This window comes from Rhinoderma darwinii, chromosome 6 (assembly GCF_050947455.1).
Source record: "Rhinoderma darwinii isolate aRhiDar2 chromosome 6, aRhiDar2.hap1, whole genome shotgun sequence".
NCBI classification, from domain to species: Eukaryota; Metazoa; Chordata; class Amphibia; order Anura; family Rhinodermatidae; genus Rhinoderma; species Rhinoderma darwinii.
Window position 1 is genome coordinate 83200988 of NC_134692.1, and position 21818 is coordinate 83222805.

Genomic DNA, 21818 nt, shown 5'->3' on the forward strand with positions numbered 1-21818 from the left:
GGTTTGGTCTGACTTTTCTAAACATGTGGATTATGCAGAATAGCACTTACACTACTTTACGTGCACTGCAAGCTTGCGTTTCATCAAGAGGAGGAGTGTGGCCTGGGGCTGCACTAAAGGAAAATTTTGATGGCAACATGTCCCCTTTTAAATTATTGTATGTCAACTGCAGTATTGTCACTATTGAGAATTTGGAGATGACCAATTGCCAATTGACTCAATATCTTTATTACCTAAATGAAATAATGACAACTATGTGTAAATATTCATGTGGGTGATGATATGGAAACAAAACAAAATGTATTTTCCTCCAGGCAAACACGGTACAACACAACTGTAATGTTTTAAATATATAGCAGTACAGTGTTAAAAAAACAACCAAAAACATTTACTTACTTATCAAACACTGCTTTAACTTTCAGCTGATAGTTAAGCTCCTGTAGCTTGACTAATAGTCTGTAAGAAAGAAAAATAATTGTGTATAGTACTATAGCTTTAATCTTGTGAAAACAACATGAATTAATATGTTATTGAAAACCATCTTTTAATCAAATAATTTTACAAAATTGTAAGAGAGGTGACCATAATACAAACACAAACATAGCCAATACATTCAAATAGTTTTATTCACATTTTATTTATTTATGCGTATGGCGTTTTTTTTTCCAAAACAGAATGTTACAACAAATGAGTACTGTTTTTAGCCCATAAAAGTTGATGGGTTGAATTTAAAAAGCCCTTCACACACCACAGGAGTAACAAACAACCTTTGCAGATACATATCTAAAAATACTCATAACATAGAAGTGAGAGAGCAATATACATTACATCAAGATACAAAACATTACATTGGGACCACAACCGCCTCCTTTTCCTACCTTCTCTGGGTACGAAGCGCATGTGGCCAGTAATGTGTATCTATATATAATATATATCCAGATCCCAACACTATTCGGTCTCCTGCACCTAACCATTAGGACATGTACATATAGAAACTCATGCATAAACAGAATATATATAAGTTACCCATCTATAATCCACAGAATTGATTCCTAGAATATCTATATGTACACATATAAAGTGGTATTATACTTATATTTATATAAATACACAGAAAGCACACATATATTATAACTTAGCATGTTCCTGATGTAAGTGCTGTTCGACCAGGGGAGGCAGGATAAAGAGTTCCAGAGATTCACAAGGCTTAAATGTTCTTATTTCTGAGTTGACCCCACCGATTGACCCCGCCCTAAGTCTACCCACATACCATCCATCAGTATACACCATATCTATTTACCAGGTATATTTTATGCTGTCATAGGACAGAGTGTCTGAAAGGAAACAATACTCTCCTTTAACAAGCACCTAGTGGATTTTGAGGCCTTCTTTTTCTTAGATAATATTTTAGGCACTATGTCCGGTTTGAAGAGGTCTTGTGGTGCCAAAACAAAGGCAACACACCAAAAAAGACCCCATTTTGGAAACTACGCCCACATTGAATTCATCTAAAAAAAAATTATTTCCACAAGAAATACAGTAGAAAAAGCCCCCAAATATTTGTAAAGAAACTTCTCTAGATTACGAAAATACCCCATATGTGGTCATAAACTGCTGTTAATGGCACATGGCAGGGCTTAGAAGGGAAGGCGTGCCATTTGGAATGCTGATTTGCTGCATTGGTTTCTCTGCACTATGTTGCTTTTGAAAACCCCTAAGGTACTAGTACAGTGGAAACTCCCCAAAAATTACTTCATTTTGGAAACTACACCCCCTTGAGAAATTAAACTATTGGTAGAGTGAACATTTTGACCCCACATGTGTTTCATAGATTTTATTTGAATTGGGCAGTGAAAATAAAAAATCTAATTTTATTCCAATGAGATGTAGCTTTAGGTAAATAAAGTTTCAAAAACCCCCACATTTTCCAAGGTATGGAAATACCCCATATGTGGTCATTAACTGCTGTTTGGGCACACGTTAGGGCTCAGAAAGGAACGAGTGCCATTTGGCTTTTGGAGTGCAGATTTTTCTGGATTGGTTTCTGGGCACTATGTCACATCTGCAAAGCCCATGTGGGACCAAAACAGTAGAACTTTCCCAGAAGTAACATAATTTTGGAAAGAAGGAGCTGACCAAGCCTTTTTGTTTTTAGTATATGCATGGGGGCGGTGACTGCCATTTTGGTCATGCTCTCCACCCACCTGTCCAGTTTTTAATTAGAACAGAATATATATGGTTTTTACCCTTTGCATCACTATTTATCACTCATTTACTTTTTTCATTCTTTTTTTATATACAGTGAAGGAAATAAGTATTTGATCCCTTGCTGATTTTGTAAGTTTGCCCACTGTCAAAGTCATGAACAGTCTAGAATTTTTAGGCTAGGTTAATTTTACCAGTGAGAGATAGATTATATATATAAAAAAAAAAAGAAAATCACATTGTCAAAATTATATATATTTATTTGCATTGTGCACAGAGAAATAAGTATTTGATCCCCTACCAACCATTAAGAGTTCAGCCTCCTCTAGACCAGTTACACGCTACAAATCAACTTGGTGCCTGCATTAAAGACAGCTGTCTTAAATGGTCACCTGTATAAAAGACTCCTGTCCACAGACTAAAATTAATCAGTCTGACTCTAACCTCTACAACATGGGCAAGACCAAAGAGCTTTCTAAGGATGTCAGGGAAAAGATCATAGACCTGCACAAGGCTGGAATGGGCTACAAAACCATAAGTAAGACGCTGGGTGAGAAGGAGACAACTGTTGGTGCAATAGTAAGAAAATGGAAGACATACAAAATGACTGTCAATCGACATCGATCTGGGGCTCCATGCAAAATCTCACCTCGTGGGGTATCCTTGATCCTGAGGAAGGTGAGAGCTCAGCCGAAAACTACACGGGCGGAACTTGTTAATGATCTTAAGGCAGCTGGGACCACAGTCACGAAGAAAACCATTGGTAACACATTACGCCGTAATGGATTAAAATCATGCAGTGCCCGCAAGGTCTCCCTGCTCAAGAAGGTACATGTACAGGCCCGTCTGAAGTTTGCAAATGAACATCTGGATAATTCTGAGAGTGATTGGGAGAAGGTGCTGTGGTCAGATGAGACTAAAATTAAGCTCTTTGGCATTAACTCAACTCGCCATGTTTGGAAGAAGAAAAATGCTGCCTATGACCCAAAGAACACCATCCCCACTGTCAAGCAGGGAGGTGGAAACATTATGTTTTGGGAGTGTTTCTCTGCTAAGGGCACAGGACTACTTCACCGCATCAATGGGAGAATGGATGGAGCCATGTACCGTCAAATCCTGAGTGACAACCTCATTCCCTCCACCAGGACATTAAAAATGGCTCGTGGCTGGGTCTTCCAGCATGACAATTACCCGAAACATACAGCCAAGGCAACAAAGGAGTGGCTCAAAAAGAAGCACATTAAGGTCATGGAGTTGCCTAGCCAGTCTCCAGACCTTAATCCCATCGAAAATTTACGGAGGGAGCTGAAGATCCGAGTTGCCAAGCGACAGCCTCGAAATCTTAATGATTTACAGATGATCTGCAAAGAGGAGTGGGCCAAAATTCCATCTAACGTGTGCAAACCTCATCATCAACTACTAAAAATGTCTGATTGCTGTGCGTGCCAACAAGGGTTTTGCCACCAAGTATTAAGTCTTGTTTGCCAAAGGGATCAAATACTTATTTCTCTGTGCACAATGCAAATAAATATATATAATTTTGACAATGTGATTTTTTATATATTTTTTTTAAATATAATCTATCTCTCACTGGTAAAATTAACCTAACCTAAAAATTCTAGACTGTACATGACTTTGACAGTGGGCAAACTTACAAAATCAGCAAGGGATCAAATACTTATTTCCTCCACTGTATATATACACTACCTTTCAAAAGTTTAGGGTCACTTAGAAATGTCCTTATTTTTGCAAGAAAAGCACAGTTTTTTTCAATGAAGATAACATTAAAATCAGAAATACACTCTATACATTGTTAATGTGCTAAATGACTATTCTAGCTGCAAACGTCTGGTTTTTAATGCAATATCTACATAGGTGTATAGAGGCCCATTTCCAGCAACCATCACTCCAGTGTTCTAATGGTACATTGTGTTTGCTAACTGTGTTAGAAGGCTAATCGATGATTAGAAAACACTTGAAAACCCTTGTGCAATTATGTTAGCACCGCTGTAAACAGCTTTGCTGTTTAGAGGAGCTATAAAACTGACCTTCCTTTGAGCTGGTTGAGAATCTGGAGCATTACATTTGTGGGTTCGATTAAACTCTCCAAATGGCTAGAAAAAGAGAGCTTTCATGTGAAACTCGACAGTCTATTCTTGTTCTTAGAAATGAAGGCTATTCCATGCGAGAAATTGCCAAGAAACTGAAGATTTCCTACAACAGTGTGTACTACTCCCTTCAGAGGACAGCACACACAGGCTCTAACCAGAGTAGAAAGAGAAGTGGGAGGCCCCGCTGCACAACTGAGCAACAAGACAAGTACATTAGAGTCTCGAGTTTGAGAAATAGATGCCTCACAGGTCCTCAACTGGCAGCTTCATTAAATAGTACCCGCAAAACGCCAGTGTCAACGTCTACAGTGAAGAGGCGACTCCGGGATGCTGGCCTTCAGGGCAGAGTGGCAAAGTAAAAGCCATATCTGAGCCTGGCTAATAAAAGGAAAATATTAATATGGGCAAAAGCACACAGACATTGGACAGAGGAAGATTGGAAAAAAGTGTTATGGACATACAAATCGAAGTTTGAGGTGTTTGGATCACACAGAAGAACATTTGTGAGACGCAGAACAACTGAAAAGATGCTGGAAGAGTGCCTGACGCCATCTGTCAAGCATGGGGGAGGTAATGTGATGGTCTGGGGTTGCTTTGGTGCTGGTAAAGTGGGAGATTTGTACAAGGTAAAAGGGATTTTGAATAAGGAAGGCTATCACTCCATTTTGCAACGCCATGCCATACCATACCATACCCTGTGGACAGCGCTTGATTGGAGCCAATTTCATCCTACAACAGGACAATGACCCAAAGCACACCTCCAAATTATGCAAGAACTATTTAGGGAAGAAGCAGGCAGCTGGTATTCTATCTGTAATGGAGTGGCCAGCGCAGTCACCAGATCTCAACCCCATAGAGCTGTTGTGGGAGCAGCTTGACCGTATGGTACGCAAGAAGTGCCCATCAAGCCAATCCAACTTGTGGGAGGGGCTTCTGGAAACATGGGGTGAAATTTCTCCCGATTACCTCAGCAAATTAACAGCTAGAATGCCAAAGGTCTGCAATTCTGTAATTGCTGCAAATGGAGCATTCTTTGACGAAAGCAAAGTTTGAAGGAGAAAATTAATGTCTTGACTATATTTTCTAGTTATTTTGCAACTCATTTGATAAATATAAGTGTGAGTTTTCATGGAAAACACAAAATTGTCTGGGTGACCCCAAACTTTTGAACGGTAGTGTATATATATATCCAAGCGCCTGTGGTGTGCATCTGCGTTTTCTTTTTACTGGTAATACACTAGTCACGGCAGATTAGTACCTGCATATCTGTTTCATGTTTTAGGAGCTAACCAACTCTTTTTGTTTGTATCATTTTGGAAACTACAGCCCTCAAGGGATTCACGAAGGGGAGTAGTGAACATGTTAACCCCACAGGTGTTTTCCAGAAATTAGTGTGCACTCGATGTTGCAGAGTGAAAATGGTAATTTTTCCATAGATATGCCACTTCAGTGTCCAATAAGTTATGCCTAGCTTGTGCCACCATGAAAATACAGCTATTTAAATATTATGCTGTGTTTCCCGGTATTATAAACACTCTATATGTGGCCTAATCTTTTGCCTGGACATTCGACAGGGCTCAGGAGTGAAAGACTACCATGCGAAATGGAGGCCAAATTTGGCGATTTACAAAGTATTGGTTAACAATTGCAGAGGCTCTGATGTGAAATAATAAAAGGAATCCCTGAGAAGTGACGCCATTTTGGAAACTACTCCCCTCAAGGCATTTATTAAAGGGTGTAGTGAGCAATTTGACCGGACTGGTCTTTTCCATAAATAAATATGCTTCAGATTGTTCAAAGTAAAAATTAAAATTTTTCTCCACATATGTCATCTCAGTCTGCCCAGAATGTGCCACAGGAGACACACACACCAAAAATTGTTAAAGGGGTTCTTCCAGGTATGGCGAGGCCATACATGTGGAAGTAAACTGCTGTTTGGGCACAGTGTAGAGCTCAAAAGGGCGGAAGCGCCACTTGGCTATTGGAGCGTAGACTTTGCTTGGTAGTAGTTTTAATGGTATTTCAGTTTATAATGTGGGGGCATATGTAAGCTGGTCAGAGTACATCAGGGCATAATCAGATGGTATAATAATGGGATAAAAAAACAATAAAATTAAGTTTGTTACACTTTGAAGCAATCCATTATGTATAGTCCAGTGTCGCACTGATAAGTGGTGTCATTTCTTCGGGAATTTTGCTGGGAAAGTGTTGTCCTGGTATAATACGGGCACACTTGCTTCCAGCAGATATGTTTGAGCTTTCTCCTTCCTGGTTCCCTAATATTAGGACCTTGATAATCGACTCTTGAAACAGAAGAAATGTTCCCCAAGGGCCTGCACATCTGCATATTTTTTTCTTTCCTGACTTATGGAAGCCATAACTTATTTTATTTCCTCATAGTTGTAGTGGTATGAGGGCTGTTTTTTTCAGGACAAGCTGTTGTTTTTATTGGTACCATTTTGGGGGACTTGAAGGTCCAACTGTCTGATCTCTATTCTAATACATTGCACTACTTATGTAGTGCAATGCATTATTACCGTCAGTATTTTACTGACAGCAAGCCTGTTAGGCTCCGGGTGGGGCATAATCGGCTTACGTACTTGGCAGACGAAGGGGCCATTGTTAGGCCTCTAATTGCCATAGCAGCCATCGGCACCGCTGCGATCGCATCACGGAGGTGCCGATTGCTACAAACCTCTTAGATGCTGCGGTCACTTTTGACAGCGGTATCTAAGAGGTTAATGGTGGGAATCGAAGCTATCTCGGGTCCTTGTCTTAACAATATGGTGTCCGCTGTAACATACAGCTGACATCAATAGCTGATGGCACAGGCACATCCTCTGAGCTCATGCCATCTTTTTGTCGCGACAAGAAGCCTTTTAAGCCTTGCCTCCGGGCAGGGCCTAGTAGGCTTCCGTACTCGGCAGACCAGGAAGCCAGTGTTAGGCCTCCCGTTGCCATTGCAGCCATCAGCATCCCACAATCGCATAGTGAAGATCGATAACTTTTGAGGGGTTAATGGTGGGGATCGGGGCTAGCTTCGGTCCCCGCCATTACAGCAGGGTGTCAGCCGTAACTTACAGCTGACACCCGCGGCTGACGGCGCAGGCTGAGCTTCTGAGCCCGTGCCATCTATTTGTTGTTATTTGTTGGTATACAACATATTGCAAGAGGCACTAGCTTTCCATGGCAAATACTTACGACAAATGTCAGGAAGGGGTTAAACGAAAACAGCTAAAAAAAACAATTAGTAATTTAACAAAAAACAAAACAAATATAGATGAAAAACAGACAAACTCAAAACACCGTATGGAACAAAAACTGAAAAAATAGTAAAAGAAAAGCAATCTGTATTGTGCATCCGTATTCCAACCACATTTTCATACACAAGTGTGAATGACCCCAAAGGCTGGATTCACACATCGTTTTCACACATACGCTTTCATTTTAATATACTAGAAAAATATCCGACACTGCCACGGTATAAAGTTACGGTCTGTCTGTTTTTGTTTTCATTGGATTTGTTCCAAGGGTGCCCAGGGGGCCAGTCAATGCTATCGTTCTGTTTGGTTTTTTTTACGGGGAAATTGATTGTAGCCCTATATACCCCGGCAGTTACACACTGTTTATTTCATTTTTAACCTCCTAAATACCTAACAGCTAAACTGGTAGGAGATGACATCATAAGACTCGATGACAGAGTCTGTTGATAAACAACATTGACCGTTTTATTGCCAAGTGCATACCACAAAGCTTGAGGGCAAAATAACTTGCTTTCCTAAGTTCTCAGTTGACCTGTCAATATGAACAGCATCTCGTACGTGGATATAAGTCTCAATGCAAAGCTCTTTCTGATGCGTTCTGATGTAATAGAGCCACTCAGTATGTCAAACAAGCATTTGTAATGCCAGGACCTTGATTTTGAATCATCAGCATAGAAGCATAAATGTCCAGTTTTAGGTCTGGCCTGTAGCGGAGTCTGGAACCGCGGGATTCTAAAAGAATATCCATTGAGTCGATCCCAGAATATCAGTGGATACTGCAGGGCATCAGTTGACCTGTAAAATTCAGATATCCTCTGAAGCCGATGATCATGCTTCTGTAACATCTCTTTTCAAAGTTATCACCAGCCATAGCAATAGCAACTACATTAATGGTTGGAGAATTTAACCTGCCTGGATGCTGGCCAGGAGGAGTCTTATCTGCCATAACCTTATTATTGTCTGAGGGCATCTTTCAATTTCTGCCTTAAAGGAACAGTGTCATCACAAATTATTTTTTTATATGTTAAAGATGTTAGTGCTTTATTAAAAACGTTTATATTTATTTGTGTGTTTGTGTTTTACTTTTTCTTATTTTTACACTTTTTCTTCCCTATGGGGGCTGCCATTTTTTGTTCCATTTCTGTATGTGTCGATTAACGACACATACAGACATGGAATACGGCAGCCACAGTCCCATAGGGACTGCGAACGGCTCCCGTCCCATTCACTTGTGTGTACGGCGTCTGTGTGGGAACTGCGCATGCGCCGCTCCCACACAGTCCAATTTGAAATTGGCGCCGTCCGGCGCCATTTTCCTGTGGACCGGAAGTCGCGGCCGGACAGTAATATTACTACTTCCGGTCGCGGCTTCCGGACTTGTGCACTTGGACCAGCGGCAGCAGACGGAGCGGACGGGCCGGAGGGAGCCGCGGCGGCAGGAGCAGGTAAGAGATTTCAATGTCTGTTCGTGTTTGTGTGTGTTTACTACTGTATGTAAACCTACTACACTGTGTGTTAGCTCAAAAAATGGCGACACACAGTGTAGGAGGTTACACCGTTCAAACCCCTCGTTTATCCCGGCACTAGCCAGGATAAAGGAGGGGGGGGGGATGCTGAGAGCTCACTAGAGCGAGGGCTTTTTACCCAATTTTGCAATGCTGCAATTTTGGGAATAGCTCCATCTAGTGACCAGAAATGGGAAATATTATAAATTAGAATTAATTTATAATATTTCCTGACTCGTGAAAAAAATTAAAAAAATTTGAACAATGTTTAATCACCCACACACTAAATGTTTAATTTAAAAAAAAACAACATGTTTTTCTGGCAACACATTCCCTTTAAACAGATTAACATAAGGATTATGCTGATGTAACATTTCCTGTAATTTAAGTATTGTTTCCTGCTTGTTAGCTGGGAAATTTTCATGGTGGGCATTAGGCTCTACCTGATCATCACCCATAAACTAGATCTGAAGGAATACTTGTTCTTCAATCTCTACTGGCAAAAGAGGTCCAATGAGATGGGATATATGTCCTTGTATCTTCAGTTGTTCCAAATGAAAAAGGTTTTCCCACAAGGGACATTTATGACATATCCACAGGATATGTCATAAATGTCAGATAGATGTGGGTCCCACCTCTGGGACCAGCACCTATCACTAGAACGGGGCTCCTAAAACCCGTTCTACCTCTTTGTGTGTCGGCTGATTTCCGACCATGAAGGTGAAAACACCGTAGCTCGCTGAGCTACACTGTTTTCGTAAGCCCCATAGAACTGAATGGTAGTTACGGAAACAGCGTAGCTCGCATGCCACACTGCTACCCTAACTGCTATTCACTACTATGAGAGTTACGGAAACAGCGAAGCTCAGCTGTTTTCGTAACTCCTGACCATAAAGTCACAAAGTGGCCGGGAGTCAGTGATAGCAGACAAAGCTAGAACAGGGTTTAGGGGCCCCCGTTCTGGAGATTTCCATTTTGCCAATCACTACAAATCTATGTTGGCCATGGGCTATGGTTGGATCATAATTGAAAGCAGCATCATGCATGAAAACCACTCATTAGCACGCTGAAGAACATGAGATCTCTAAATAAACTCTGTTGATTATTTTTCATCAACCAAGGTCTGTTTGTTCACTGGAAAATCCCATTCTTCATATTTTTGCAAAAAGGCTAAATTGATGCTTATCTACTGTAAATCACGCTGATTAAGTGGGCTTTCCATGATGTCCACAGCAGTAGCACCAATAGGGATTTTATCCTCCTGGAAAATAGGACAGACAGTATCAATTAATTAATTATTTAATTAGGCACCCTATATAGGATATCTGGTAGTTAGCCGCATTGTGTTTTGTCTTCTGTCTTCCTTGGAAGGTCAGACAGTCAAGATCCAGGCTATGTTGGGAAGTATCTCTTTTTTTCTTTATTTCCTTCTTCTGGGTTTTCTTTCCATCTCGCGTACACCTTGGTCCAGGTGTATGCGGTGTGAATTTTCACACTTCATAGTAGCTGGTCTGAGTCGTCGTCCCTGTGACCCCCACCCCATGACCCCCCTCCTTCCTGTACACCTGTATAAGAAATCCTCGTCTCCCTGACATTTTGGTTGCCAGAATCTGTCATGGCTCCGGGAGTCTTCTCTGCCCCTCCTCCTGAAACTCCCTGGAGTTTGTCTGGCATTCTGTGATGTGGAGCAGGCACCAGTATTTAAAAAGATCTCTGAGGTATCCACCTTCCCCACTGGCCAAGCTGTTGTTTCTACTATTATAGTTGCAGCAGTAAGGTATGGATGCGGTCTTTTTCTTCTGCTCTGTGAATTATCAGGGAGCAGGAGGAGGGGGTGGGGGCATCACTATGTTTTAACCTTTTAGTGCATTATAGTAATAATAAAGCTACTTATAAAGGGGATTTTATGATTAATACAATATTATTGACGAGGTTGATACTTCTACCTCCGAGTCGGATGATGACCTGCAAATTAGTCGCTTTCCAATGGAGAAGATGTCTCATCTGTTTAAAGTGATTAAATCGGATGAGCGGGTTAAGACTGAGATTGTGGGGGATCATGGTCATCCCAAGAAAGTCAGAGCTTCCAAGGTGGACCCATTAGTAAAGGATCAAATGTTCAAAATATGGAAATCAACTGACAAGGGTCCTATTTTGAATAAGTAATTTAAGAACATGTTTGTCATCGATGAGGAGCAGGAAAAGGAGTGTCACGAAGCGGGTTAGTGGACCCACTAGGCCGTACCGCCGCAGCGGGGAGGCAGCTGGCCAAACAACAGGACACCCCAGAAATACAATGTCCCGCACAAGGGTACCTGAATAGTCCAGATGGTGGCCGCAGCTCTGGCACAGATGAGATGGGTGCAGCAGATGGCGCCAAACGTGGCGGATCAATAATAATGGAAGCAAGACCCAGATAGTTGGTGGGCTAATTAACAATCAATAGAAATATTTGCCTGCCGGCAAAAGGCCCTTTTTAACAACTACAAGCAAGATAAAATAACAAATTTTTATTAGGCTATTATAGCAAAGACACACTACATAGAAATTAAAAGTTATGTTCACTGCTGATAGTAACCAGCATAGTGCATTGTGTGCCAGTAGCAAGATTCAAAGTGTCAGTAGCAAGATTCAAAGTGTCAGCGGCTGCAGCACGCTGCACTCTGACCAAGGTCAAAGTCAGTATCAGAGATCAGCAGTATCAGAGATCAGCAGTAACAAATAAAAATTTCAAAAGAGCCCCCCCGACATGTTTCACTGCAGATGCAGCGTCTTCAGGGGTATCGGGGCTAATAATAACGCGCAGCAAAATTCAGAGAGTTATATGCAGGAAGAATTGCCTTCAGCTGTTACCTAATTAACATAGTGGCCAATAGAAACTGATATTGAAGGTCGAGCCTCCACAACAGTGATGAACAGGCGACAGAACAAATAGCACACTCAGCATGCAAGAACCAATGAGACGTAGCGAAAGTGTCACATGCGCACTAGACCACAGCGGGGAAATAGAATCCCACAGTCACTAGCAAAGTAGCGCATGCGCAATTGTTCATTTTAGCGAGATAGAATGTGGAGCCTCTGCAGTAATAGCAGACAAAAGGACCAGTAATAGACTTGAAATGCAGGGACCGCTAACACATAGCGGAGTCAGCGCATGCGCAAAAGGCCATCGCAGGGAGATAGAATCTCAAGTCAAAAGCACAACAGCGCACGCACAATGGTTCACTTTGCTAGATAGAATCACATAGTTTGGGATTAAGAATCCACTGGAGCGCTTGCGTGAGGCTAAGTATATAAGTGCTGACGTGCTTGAAGGCTATGTTGTGGGCTAGTGTAACAGTCCATTTTAATGTTGCATTATACCAGACACGATCAGTTGATCGTATATCAAAGTAGCACCACATGTCATATTTATACTAAATTGACACGTTTATGTCAGTGACACACTGCAACACGAAACGTGAACACGGCGCTGTTATCAAAAAATATGTAGTGCACTTGTCAATGAACAAGAAATCATACAGTAACAAAGTAGGAATGATGGCAACTCAATACCATTAGCTACCTCTGTAGCGATATTACGCAGTGTCAAGGGTCTCCAGAATGACAGGACATATCTGTCATAGCTAAAGCTAACCAACAATGGGGTATGGTACTCGATCAATGTAGTATCAAAAGCACCAGTAGAAAAACCACAGTGGGTACAGAAACCTAATTATACAGGGTTAAAGAAACGCCGCAAAAGTAAACCCCTCATTTAAACCACCTGGACTGAGTGTACTCAATCGATGGATCCAACGGGCCTCCTCCTGTAGCAATCTGCGATACAGATTGACAGCTCTGGGGCCCAATTTGATCTGGGTGATACCCCAGAATTGTAGAGAGCGAATATCACCCCCATGCATAGACCGAATGTGTCTGGACAATGGTGTGTCCTCCTTCTGGTTGATTGTGCTCAAGTGTTTGGAAACTCTTCTCCTCAACTCTTGGACGGTTTTGCCTACATAGAACTTAGGACATGGGCACTTGGCAACATAGACTACGCCCTTACTTTGGCAGTTGATGAACTGTCTTATTTTATATACTCTACCATCAAGTGGGTTAGAGAATTGTTTAACTGTAGGCATCAGGTGACAAAACGAACAACAGCCACACGGATGGAACCCTACAACTGACGACTTAAGCCAGCATTTAGATGCCACCATCGGTCCAGAGTGATGGCTATGTACCAAATAATCGCGCAAATTCTTGCCTCTGCGATAGGTAATGCCGGGAGTATGGGAAACTACATCTCGAAGGTCAGGATCAGCCAAAAGGAATGGCCAATGTCGCTGCAGGATCTCCCTAACTTGGTGAGAGCCCGCATCGAAGGTGCCAATACATCTGATATTGGTAGGTGTCGTAAGTTGTGGAGTATCAGCTAATTTCCGTTCATTTAAGAGTTCCTTCCTATCAGTCGCTCTTGCCCTAGCATACGCTTTATGCAGCCATTTCTTAGGATATCCCCGTGCACGAAATTTAGAAAAAAGGCCATCGCATTCCAGTTCAAAGGACCGCTCATCAGAGCAGTTCCTTTTGGCTCGAAGATATTGCCCAATGGGAATGCTCTTCTTGAGGGCCACAGGATGATGGCTTTCCCAGTGTAGTAAACTGTTAGTTGATGTTAATTTACGTGAGATATCTGTATGTACACCACCAGCAGGATCCAGGGAAATTTTAAGGTCCAAGAAGATAATCTCCTTTTTATGAGTAAACTTCATGCCCACCTTGTTATTATTAAGTGTGACCATAAATTTGTCAAATAAAATCAAGTCACCATCCCAAAGGAGGAGAATATCATCAATGAATCTCCCCCAAAATAGTATGTGACAGGTGTAAGGGGACAATTCCTCGGTGAATACTACAGTATCCTCCCACCACCCTAAGAATAAATTTGTGTAGGTCGGTGCACAGATTGTGCCCATTGCTGTGCCCTTTATTTGTTGATAGAATTTATGGTCAAATAAAAAATAATTATGTGTCAGTAAGAAACGAAGTAATGACAATAAAAATGTATTATGTGCATGAAATTGAATACACTTAGTGATAAGGAAATGTGCAACTGCAGTGAGAGCAAATTCATGCTGAATATTAGTATACAATGATTCAACATCGATACTAGCAATAAATGTGGATGGGGTGACGTGAATATCCTGGATCCTGTTGATGGTGTCCTTGGTATCTTTCAGAAATGACGGCAATGAAGTGACAAAGGGGGAGAGGAGCTCATTGATGTATGTACTTATACCCTGGGTAAGACTGTCATTACCTGACACAATAGGCCTACCCGGAATGGGGCGGGAAGCCTTGTGAATCTTTGGTAGGGCATTGAATGTCGCCAGTGTAGGGCAAGGGTTGTACATATGCTTAAATTCATCACTGGTAATCAGATTCTGTGTTCTTGCTTCATTGAGCAATTAGCACAGATCCTTCAAACATAAGTCAGTGTTTTTTTTTTCAATAATAATATATGTTGTGGCGTCGTCCAGTAGTCTATGGGCCATAGCAACGTAGTAGTCAGAATTCATGACGACAATGTTGCCCCCTTTATCAGAGGGCTTGATGGTAATTTGGTCATTGTGACAAAGTTCATCTAGTGCCTGTGTCTCTGTTTCATCTAAATTCGCAAGTGCCCTAGTTCTGTCTCGTTTGATCTTTTTCAAGTCCGCACATACCATCTTGACGAAAACGTCAATATGAGCATACTGCGAGAATGGCGGAGTAAGTTTAGATTTAGGGTGCAATGAAGAGAAGGGACCAATGGCATCAGTGGGCCCAACTTCACTCTCATACAGGAGGGCCTCAAGGTCTCTTATTGTATTGGCTTCAGTTCTAGCAGGGTCATCTGTTCCAAACAAATAATTTTTAAAATATTTATGTAAAGCAACCTTTCTGGCGAACAGATTTACATCCTTCGTCTAGACAAACTCGTCAAACGAAGGGTTAGGAGTAAAGGATAGACCTCTACGTAGTAATGTCAGCTGGGAACTGCTTAGATTGACAGACGATACATTATAGACCTGCATTTCGTAGCTTTTAACCGAATTAGAAGGGGTCACTCGTGATGTTATTGACTCAGGTTCCACCGAGAGTTCGGTGGCCCTAAAAAAGGGAAAGTGTTGAGAGATCCACCTGGCACCCATGGGACACCTGGTGGCAATGGGATTTTGACTGGAAGTAGTTCCGGTCAATGGTACATTGGGGATGATTGACGATGTTGCCGCAAAGAGAGCTGATGATAAAGAATTGGAGGTAATAGTAGGGATAGAATTTGTCTGGCATTTCGTATTAGATCTGGTTTGTACGGTGCTCCTTTTAGAGGAGTCAAACCTATTATTTTTTATTTTGCGTTTAGTACCCAGTCTCAAGCTGGGAGAACGTGTCGATTCATCAGTGCCCGAGATCTCGGAATCCGAGAAATCTGTAAACACGTTTATCTCCCTGCGATGGCCTTTTGCGCATGCGCTGACTCCGCTATGTGTTAACGGTCCCTGCATGTCGAGTCTATTACTGGTCCTTTTGTCTGCTATTACTGCAGAGGCTCCACATTCTATCTCGCTAAAATGAACAATTGCGCATGCGCTACTTTGCTAGTGACTGTGGGATTCTATTTCCCCGCTGTGGTCTAGTGCGCATGTGACACTTTCGCTACGTCTCATTGGTTCTTGCATGCTGAGTGTGCTATTTGTTCTGTCGCCTGTCCATCACTGTTGTGGAGGCTCGACCTTCAATATCAGTTTCTATTTTCCACTATGTTAATTAGGTAACAGCTGAAGGCAATTCTTCCTGCATATAACTCTCTGAATTTTGCGGCGCGTTATCATTAGCGCCGATACCCCTGAAGACGCTGCATCTGCAGTGAAACATGTCGGGGGGGCTCTTTTGAAATTTTAATTTGTTACTGCTGATCTCTGATACTGCTGATCTCTGATACTGACTTTGACCTTGGTCAGAGTGCAGCGTGCTGCAGCCGCTGACACTTTGAATCTTGCTACTGACACTTTGAATCTTGCTACTGGCACACAATGCACTATGCTGGTTACTATCAGCAGTGAACATAACTTTTAATTTCTATGTAGTGTGTCTTTGCTATAATAGCCTAATAAAAATTTGTTATTTTATCTTGTTTGTAGTTGTTAAAAAGGGCCTTTTGCCGGCAGGCAAATATTTCTATTAAACGTGGCGGATGACACTGGAGCCGCAAGTTGCGCCAGACGTGGCGGATTCCTCCGGACGTGGCAGATGACACAGGACATGGCGGATTCCTCCAGACGTGGCAGATAACACAGGACGAGTCAGATTCCTCTGGACATGGCAAATGACACAGGACGTGGCAGATTCCTCCAGACGTGGCAGATGACACAGGACGTGGCGGATTCCTTCAGACGTGGCAGATAACACAGGACGTGGCAGATTCCTCTGGACGTGGCAGATGACACAGGACGAGGCACGAGTTGATACGAAGGCAAAGCATGGGAAACAGGAACGGGGAACAAGGCACAGGTAACAACAGGAACGGGAAACACTAAGGGACCATTTGCAAGACAGACTGGGAACAGTAACAACGCTCAGGCAAGGATTAGAAGGCCAGGGGCCTTCTTATAGACCAGGAAATCGTGGCAGTTGATGATGATGACGATTTCCTAATTGCGCGCGCTGGCCCTTTAAGGCCGGGCGCGAGCGTGCGCGCGCACACTACGGGACACAGCCGAACGGAGCGGAAGTGAGCGCTGGCGTCTCTTAGGAGGGAGACGGGGACCAGCGCTCACAGATCCATGGCTGCGGGCGTCGGGAGGTGAGTAAACCCGACGGCCCGCGGCCATGGACGCTACAGTATCCCCCCTCTTACGCCCCCTCTTCTTGGGGCCAGAGTGAGAGAGGAACTTTTTAATGAGAGCAGGGGCACTGAGGTTCTCTTCTGGCTCCCAGGGTCTCTCCTCAGGACCAAACTCTATCCAGTCCACCAAATAGAAAGTCCTTCCTCCTACCCTTTTGCAGTCCAGGATCTCCTTTACCTCGAATACATTAGAAGAACCGCAGGAAGCAACTGTGGAACTAGAAGTCTTGCTGTAGCGGTTCAGGACCACTGGTTTCAGGAGGGACACATGGAAGGAGTTAGGGATTTTGAGGGTAGGAGGCAGCCACAGCTTATAGGAGACAGGGTTGATCTGTTGCAGGATCTCGAAAGGACCAAGGAACCTGGGAGCGAACTTGTATGAGGGTACCTTCAAATGAATGTTCTGAGAGGACAGCCAGACTTTAGTCCCAGGAAGATACTGAGGCGGCTCTCTTCTCCTAGTATCCGCCTTTCGCTTCATGCGATCTACCGCCAGCAAAATAGAGGACCGGGTCTGTTGCCAGATTTGCAGGAAGTCCCCATATGCAGAGTCAGCAGCGGGTACCTGAGATGAAGTTGATACAGGAACAGGGACTCTGGGATGTTGACTGTACACGATGTGAAACGGAGTGGAAGTGGTGGACTCACTTGTGTGGTTGTTGTAAGAAAATTCGGCCCATGGAAGAAGTTGTACCCAGTTATCGTGCTGTGAAGAGATGAAGTGGCGGAGATAATTCTCCATGATCTGGTTGATCCTCTCAACTTGCCCATTGGACTGGGGGTGATAGGCAGAGGAAAAGTCCAATCTCACATCCAGAAGTTTACAGAGGGCTCTCCAGAACTTTGAGGTAAACTGAACCCCCCGGTCGGACACAATGTGAAGAGGCAAGCCATGCAAGCGGAAGATGAGCTGAATGAAGAGACTTGCCAGACGAGGAGCAGAAGGTAGGCCGGTCAGCGGGATAAAATGAGCCATCTTAGAGAACCGGTCCACCACCACCCAGACAGTGTTACATCCTGCTGAGGGATGATGAGCGCAGGTTTGGAAAATTAGTTGGGATCTATGTTGGCGCTGCTGCGTGGTATAGACGGGATACAGATCCAGAAGCCGGTTATCATAAAGTGTATTTATTGCTAATTGCAACGCGTTTCAACGCCGAACCGGCGTCTTCGTCAGGCATAGTGAACACAGGAAAAGAAACATGTATATATACAAGAATAAGGCCATCTTGTTAGGGCCAGTTCAGACTGAGCAATTAGGTAAAAAAAAACGGCAAAAACTCGGGCAGACATTTTGCTATGACAAAATCTACCACCACACCAGGTCCAACCATCGAACTATCTGGAAATTCCTCCACACCTAACGCCATCCCAGTGGAAGGCCACCCTAAGTCTAACTTCTACCCAACTCACCACCAAGGCCCCATGGTAGAAACCTTCTCTTCCCTGGTAAGCAATGAATTTAGGGCATTAGACCTACCATCCCATTATCCAGATAACCTAACTACTCATGAAAGAAGGGCTATGAAAAACCTCCAAAAGAACCAAGAAATCGTAATTCGCCCGGCCGACAAAGGGGGGGCATAGTCATTCAGGACAGAAACAAATACCTTGATGAGACTATGAGGATTCTCAGTGATACCACTTTCTACAGTAAACTCACCACCAACCCATTATACACTTACACACATGAATATCAAAATCTTATAGAGTCAGCTGCCAAAACAGGACTGATTAATAAAAAAGAGAAACGTTTTCTGTCTGTCACCTTCCCTAACATGCCCTTCATTTACCACTTGCCAAAAATTCATAAATCAATAACAGATCCCCCCGGACACCCCATCATCTCTGGAATAGTCTCCCTTACCAGTAACCTCTCACACTTTATAGACCTTCACCTCCAACCCCTTGTTCTCACCCTACCATCCCACCTTAAGGATTCCACACAATTAATTAGAGATTTAAACGACCTAAATATTGACCCTTTGACATCCCCAATCTGTTTCCTGACAGCGGACGTAACTGCACTATATAGTAATATCCCCCACAACAAAGGCATAGAGGTAGCCCACTCATTCCTTTCATCTAACAATACAATTCCCGAACCCCAGGTAGATTTCCTAATCAACTGTATTGAATTCATCCTCAAACACAATACCTTCAGTTTTAACAGTAGTTTCTACAACCAGATTAAAGGATGTGCAATGGGCACCCGCTTTGCACCCTCCTATGCAAACTTGTACATGGGATCCTTTGAAAAGACACACATCCATGGCGAACATCCTTACAAAAATAACATACTGCTATACAAACGGTACATTGACGACCTGTTTTTGATATGGAAAGGCACTGAGGAGGAAGCCGTCAGCTTCATTGAAACTCTAAACAACAACAATTATGACCTAAAATTCACACATACTTTTTCCCCCACCTCTATAGACTTTCTAGATCTCACCATCAATTACGACAACGACAACAATAAATTTATAACGAAAACACATTTCAAATTAGTGGACGTTAATAGTTACATTGACTTTAGAAGCGCCCACTATCGCCCTTGGCTCAAAAATATACCCTTTGGGCAGTTCAGGAGGGTAAGGAAAAATTGCAGCACCGATAAAGACTTCAATAAGGAGTGCCTAGTCTTAGAAAAAAGATTCAAAGACAAATGTTTTCCCACAAACCTTATAAAAGGCGCACGACTAAAAGCTTCGGAACTCACACAAGAGTCCTGCCTAAACCCCCCCATCAAGAAACCCAAATCTGGCTCTAACAACTCTAATACCAACTTCATTACCACATACAATAGAGGTAATAAAACGATTAGGAACATTCTCTGTAAACATTGGCACATTCTAAAAAATTATCCGCACCTAAAAGACACATTACCAGATAAACCAAATATCACATTTAGACGGTCCCTAACCCTTAAAAATATTCTGGCCCCTAGCAGAATAAAGAAACATTCAACACCCCACGCAAACTTCCTTTCCAGTCTCAAAGGTTCCTATAAATGTGGACATTCACGCTGCCTTTGTTGCAACACCATAAGCCACAAAAAATACACCTATACATCTACCGTTACCAATGAAACATTCACAATTAAAACACTCCTTAATTGTGGCAGCTCATATGTCATTTACCTAATGGAGTGCCCATGCCAGTTGCAGTACATCGGAAGAACCACCCAATGCTTAAGAACCCGAGTTAATAACCATCGGTTCAATGTAAACACTGGATATCTCAAACACAGTGTATCCCGTCACTTCTCTCAGATACACGAGTGTCAATTCAACAAAATTAAAATCACACCAATTGAACACATCCATTTTGACGTCCTGAACAGATTCAGTAAATTAAAACAAAGAGAAAACTACTGAATTTATAAAATTAACACACTACACCCATTGGGTTTAAATGACATCACAGAGTCATCTTTGGATTAATCTTTGGATTAATTCTAATTATTGAAAAACATCCAACAGCCAACCCAACTGGGATCCCATTTGGACCCTCGCGGACGTACATATAAAATTCTATACAGATCTATTAAACAGACCGTATATAGAACTATGGGACCCCTATAACCTACTATTTTTCTAATTAACACACCAATGCTCTCCGCAGTTCCCACAAACACTATAACAATTAGACAACCACCACCTCCGCTTTTTAGTAATTACTAAAACAACTAGGCAACAACCTCTTTCTGCATCTTAGGTTTCCCATACAAACCCTAATGCACCAACGGTTTCTAATAGAGATTCTCTGTTTTTAAAGAAAACTAACAACGGAAAAAGTTATGCACCCATTCATTAATACATTTCAATCAATTACCCACATTAAAGAATATAGGCACCTCCAGGCTGCCTCAATAAGATCCACCGATGCCATCCTCATCCGCTAACCCTCTATTATTGTTTTCAGACCCCCAAGTGAATCCATTATTTTCCCTCAAATTAACATTTAACATCTAACAAACTATCACACATACCAATGCACTTTGCCAATCAAGGCACTATCTCTAAATCCATTACCCGTACGTCTTCCATATTCACTTTCTTCTTTTCGGTGGACGCGTTCCCTTTCATCATCCCTGCTGCGCAGCCAGGCGACCCCTGGCGTTTTGCGGGTCACCGTGCGTTCCATCTCGTTTTGGACCACATCGGCCTCCGTAGTATAGGTAATCTCCTTGGCAACAAGTTATAACAGTATAACCATCATAAGCAATCACCCATATTCCAAACAGACAAAACAGCTTGCATCTGAACAAATACAAAATCAGATACTATTTGCCCATCACCCATTCTTTCCCGATGTCATTAGTTAACGATCAAGTAACAAAATGTTGCCGTCCCCGATACATGACACATTGCTTTTATTCACTATTTTACATCTCTACACAAAAGGAGTTTTTAACGTGACAACTCATCTTTTATTGCATATACACTTTTATTCGTTTGTATTAAAATTTATAATAAATGTTAGTGTAACAGAATGTACCCATTGAACTTTGACCTGCCCGAGTTTTTGGCGTTTTTTTTTTACCTAATTGCTCAGTCTGAACTGGCCCTAACAAGATGGCCTTATTCTTGTATATATACATGTTTCTTTTCCTGTGTTCACTATGCCTGACGAAGACGCCGGTTCGGCGTTGAAACGCGTTGCAATTAGCAATAAATACACTTTATGATAACCGGCTTCTGGATCTGTATTCCGTCTATACCACGCAGCAGCGCCAACATAGATCCCAACTAATTTTCCAAACCTGCGTTCATCATACCTAAGCGGTCACCCCGTTAACCGGCTCGGATCTGGCAGCAGCTATTTCGTGGACCCCACTACTCAACTCTCCTAA

The 21818-nt window shown here is 42.4% G+C and overlaps 1 protein-coding gene across 2 annotated transcripts in view; it reads right to left on the reverse strand.

The window, feature by feature from the left end:
• Positions 1 to 21818, reverse strand: part of STAT1 (signal transducer and activator of transcription 1) — a 1010933-nt gene that overhangs the window by 518469 nt on the left and 470646 nt on the right. For both annotated transcript variants that reach the window (XM_075829995.1, XM_075829994.1), the window contains exon 11: positions 397 to 456. In XM_075829995.1, the coding sequence (XP_075686110.1) occupies positions 397 to 456 (60 nt within the window). The remainder of the gene's footprint in view (positions 1 to 396; positions 457 to 21818) is intronic.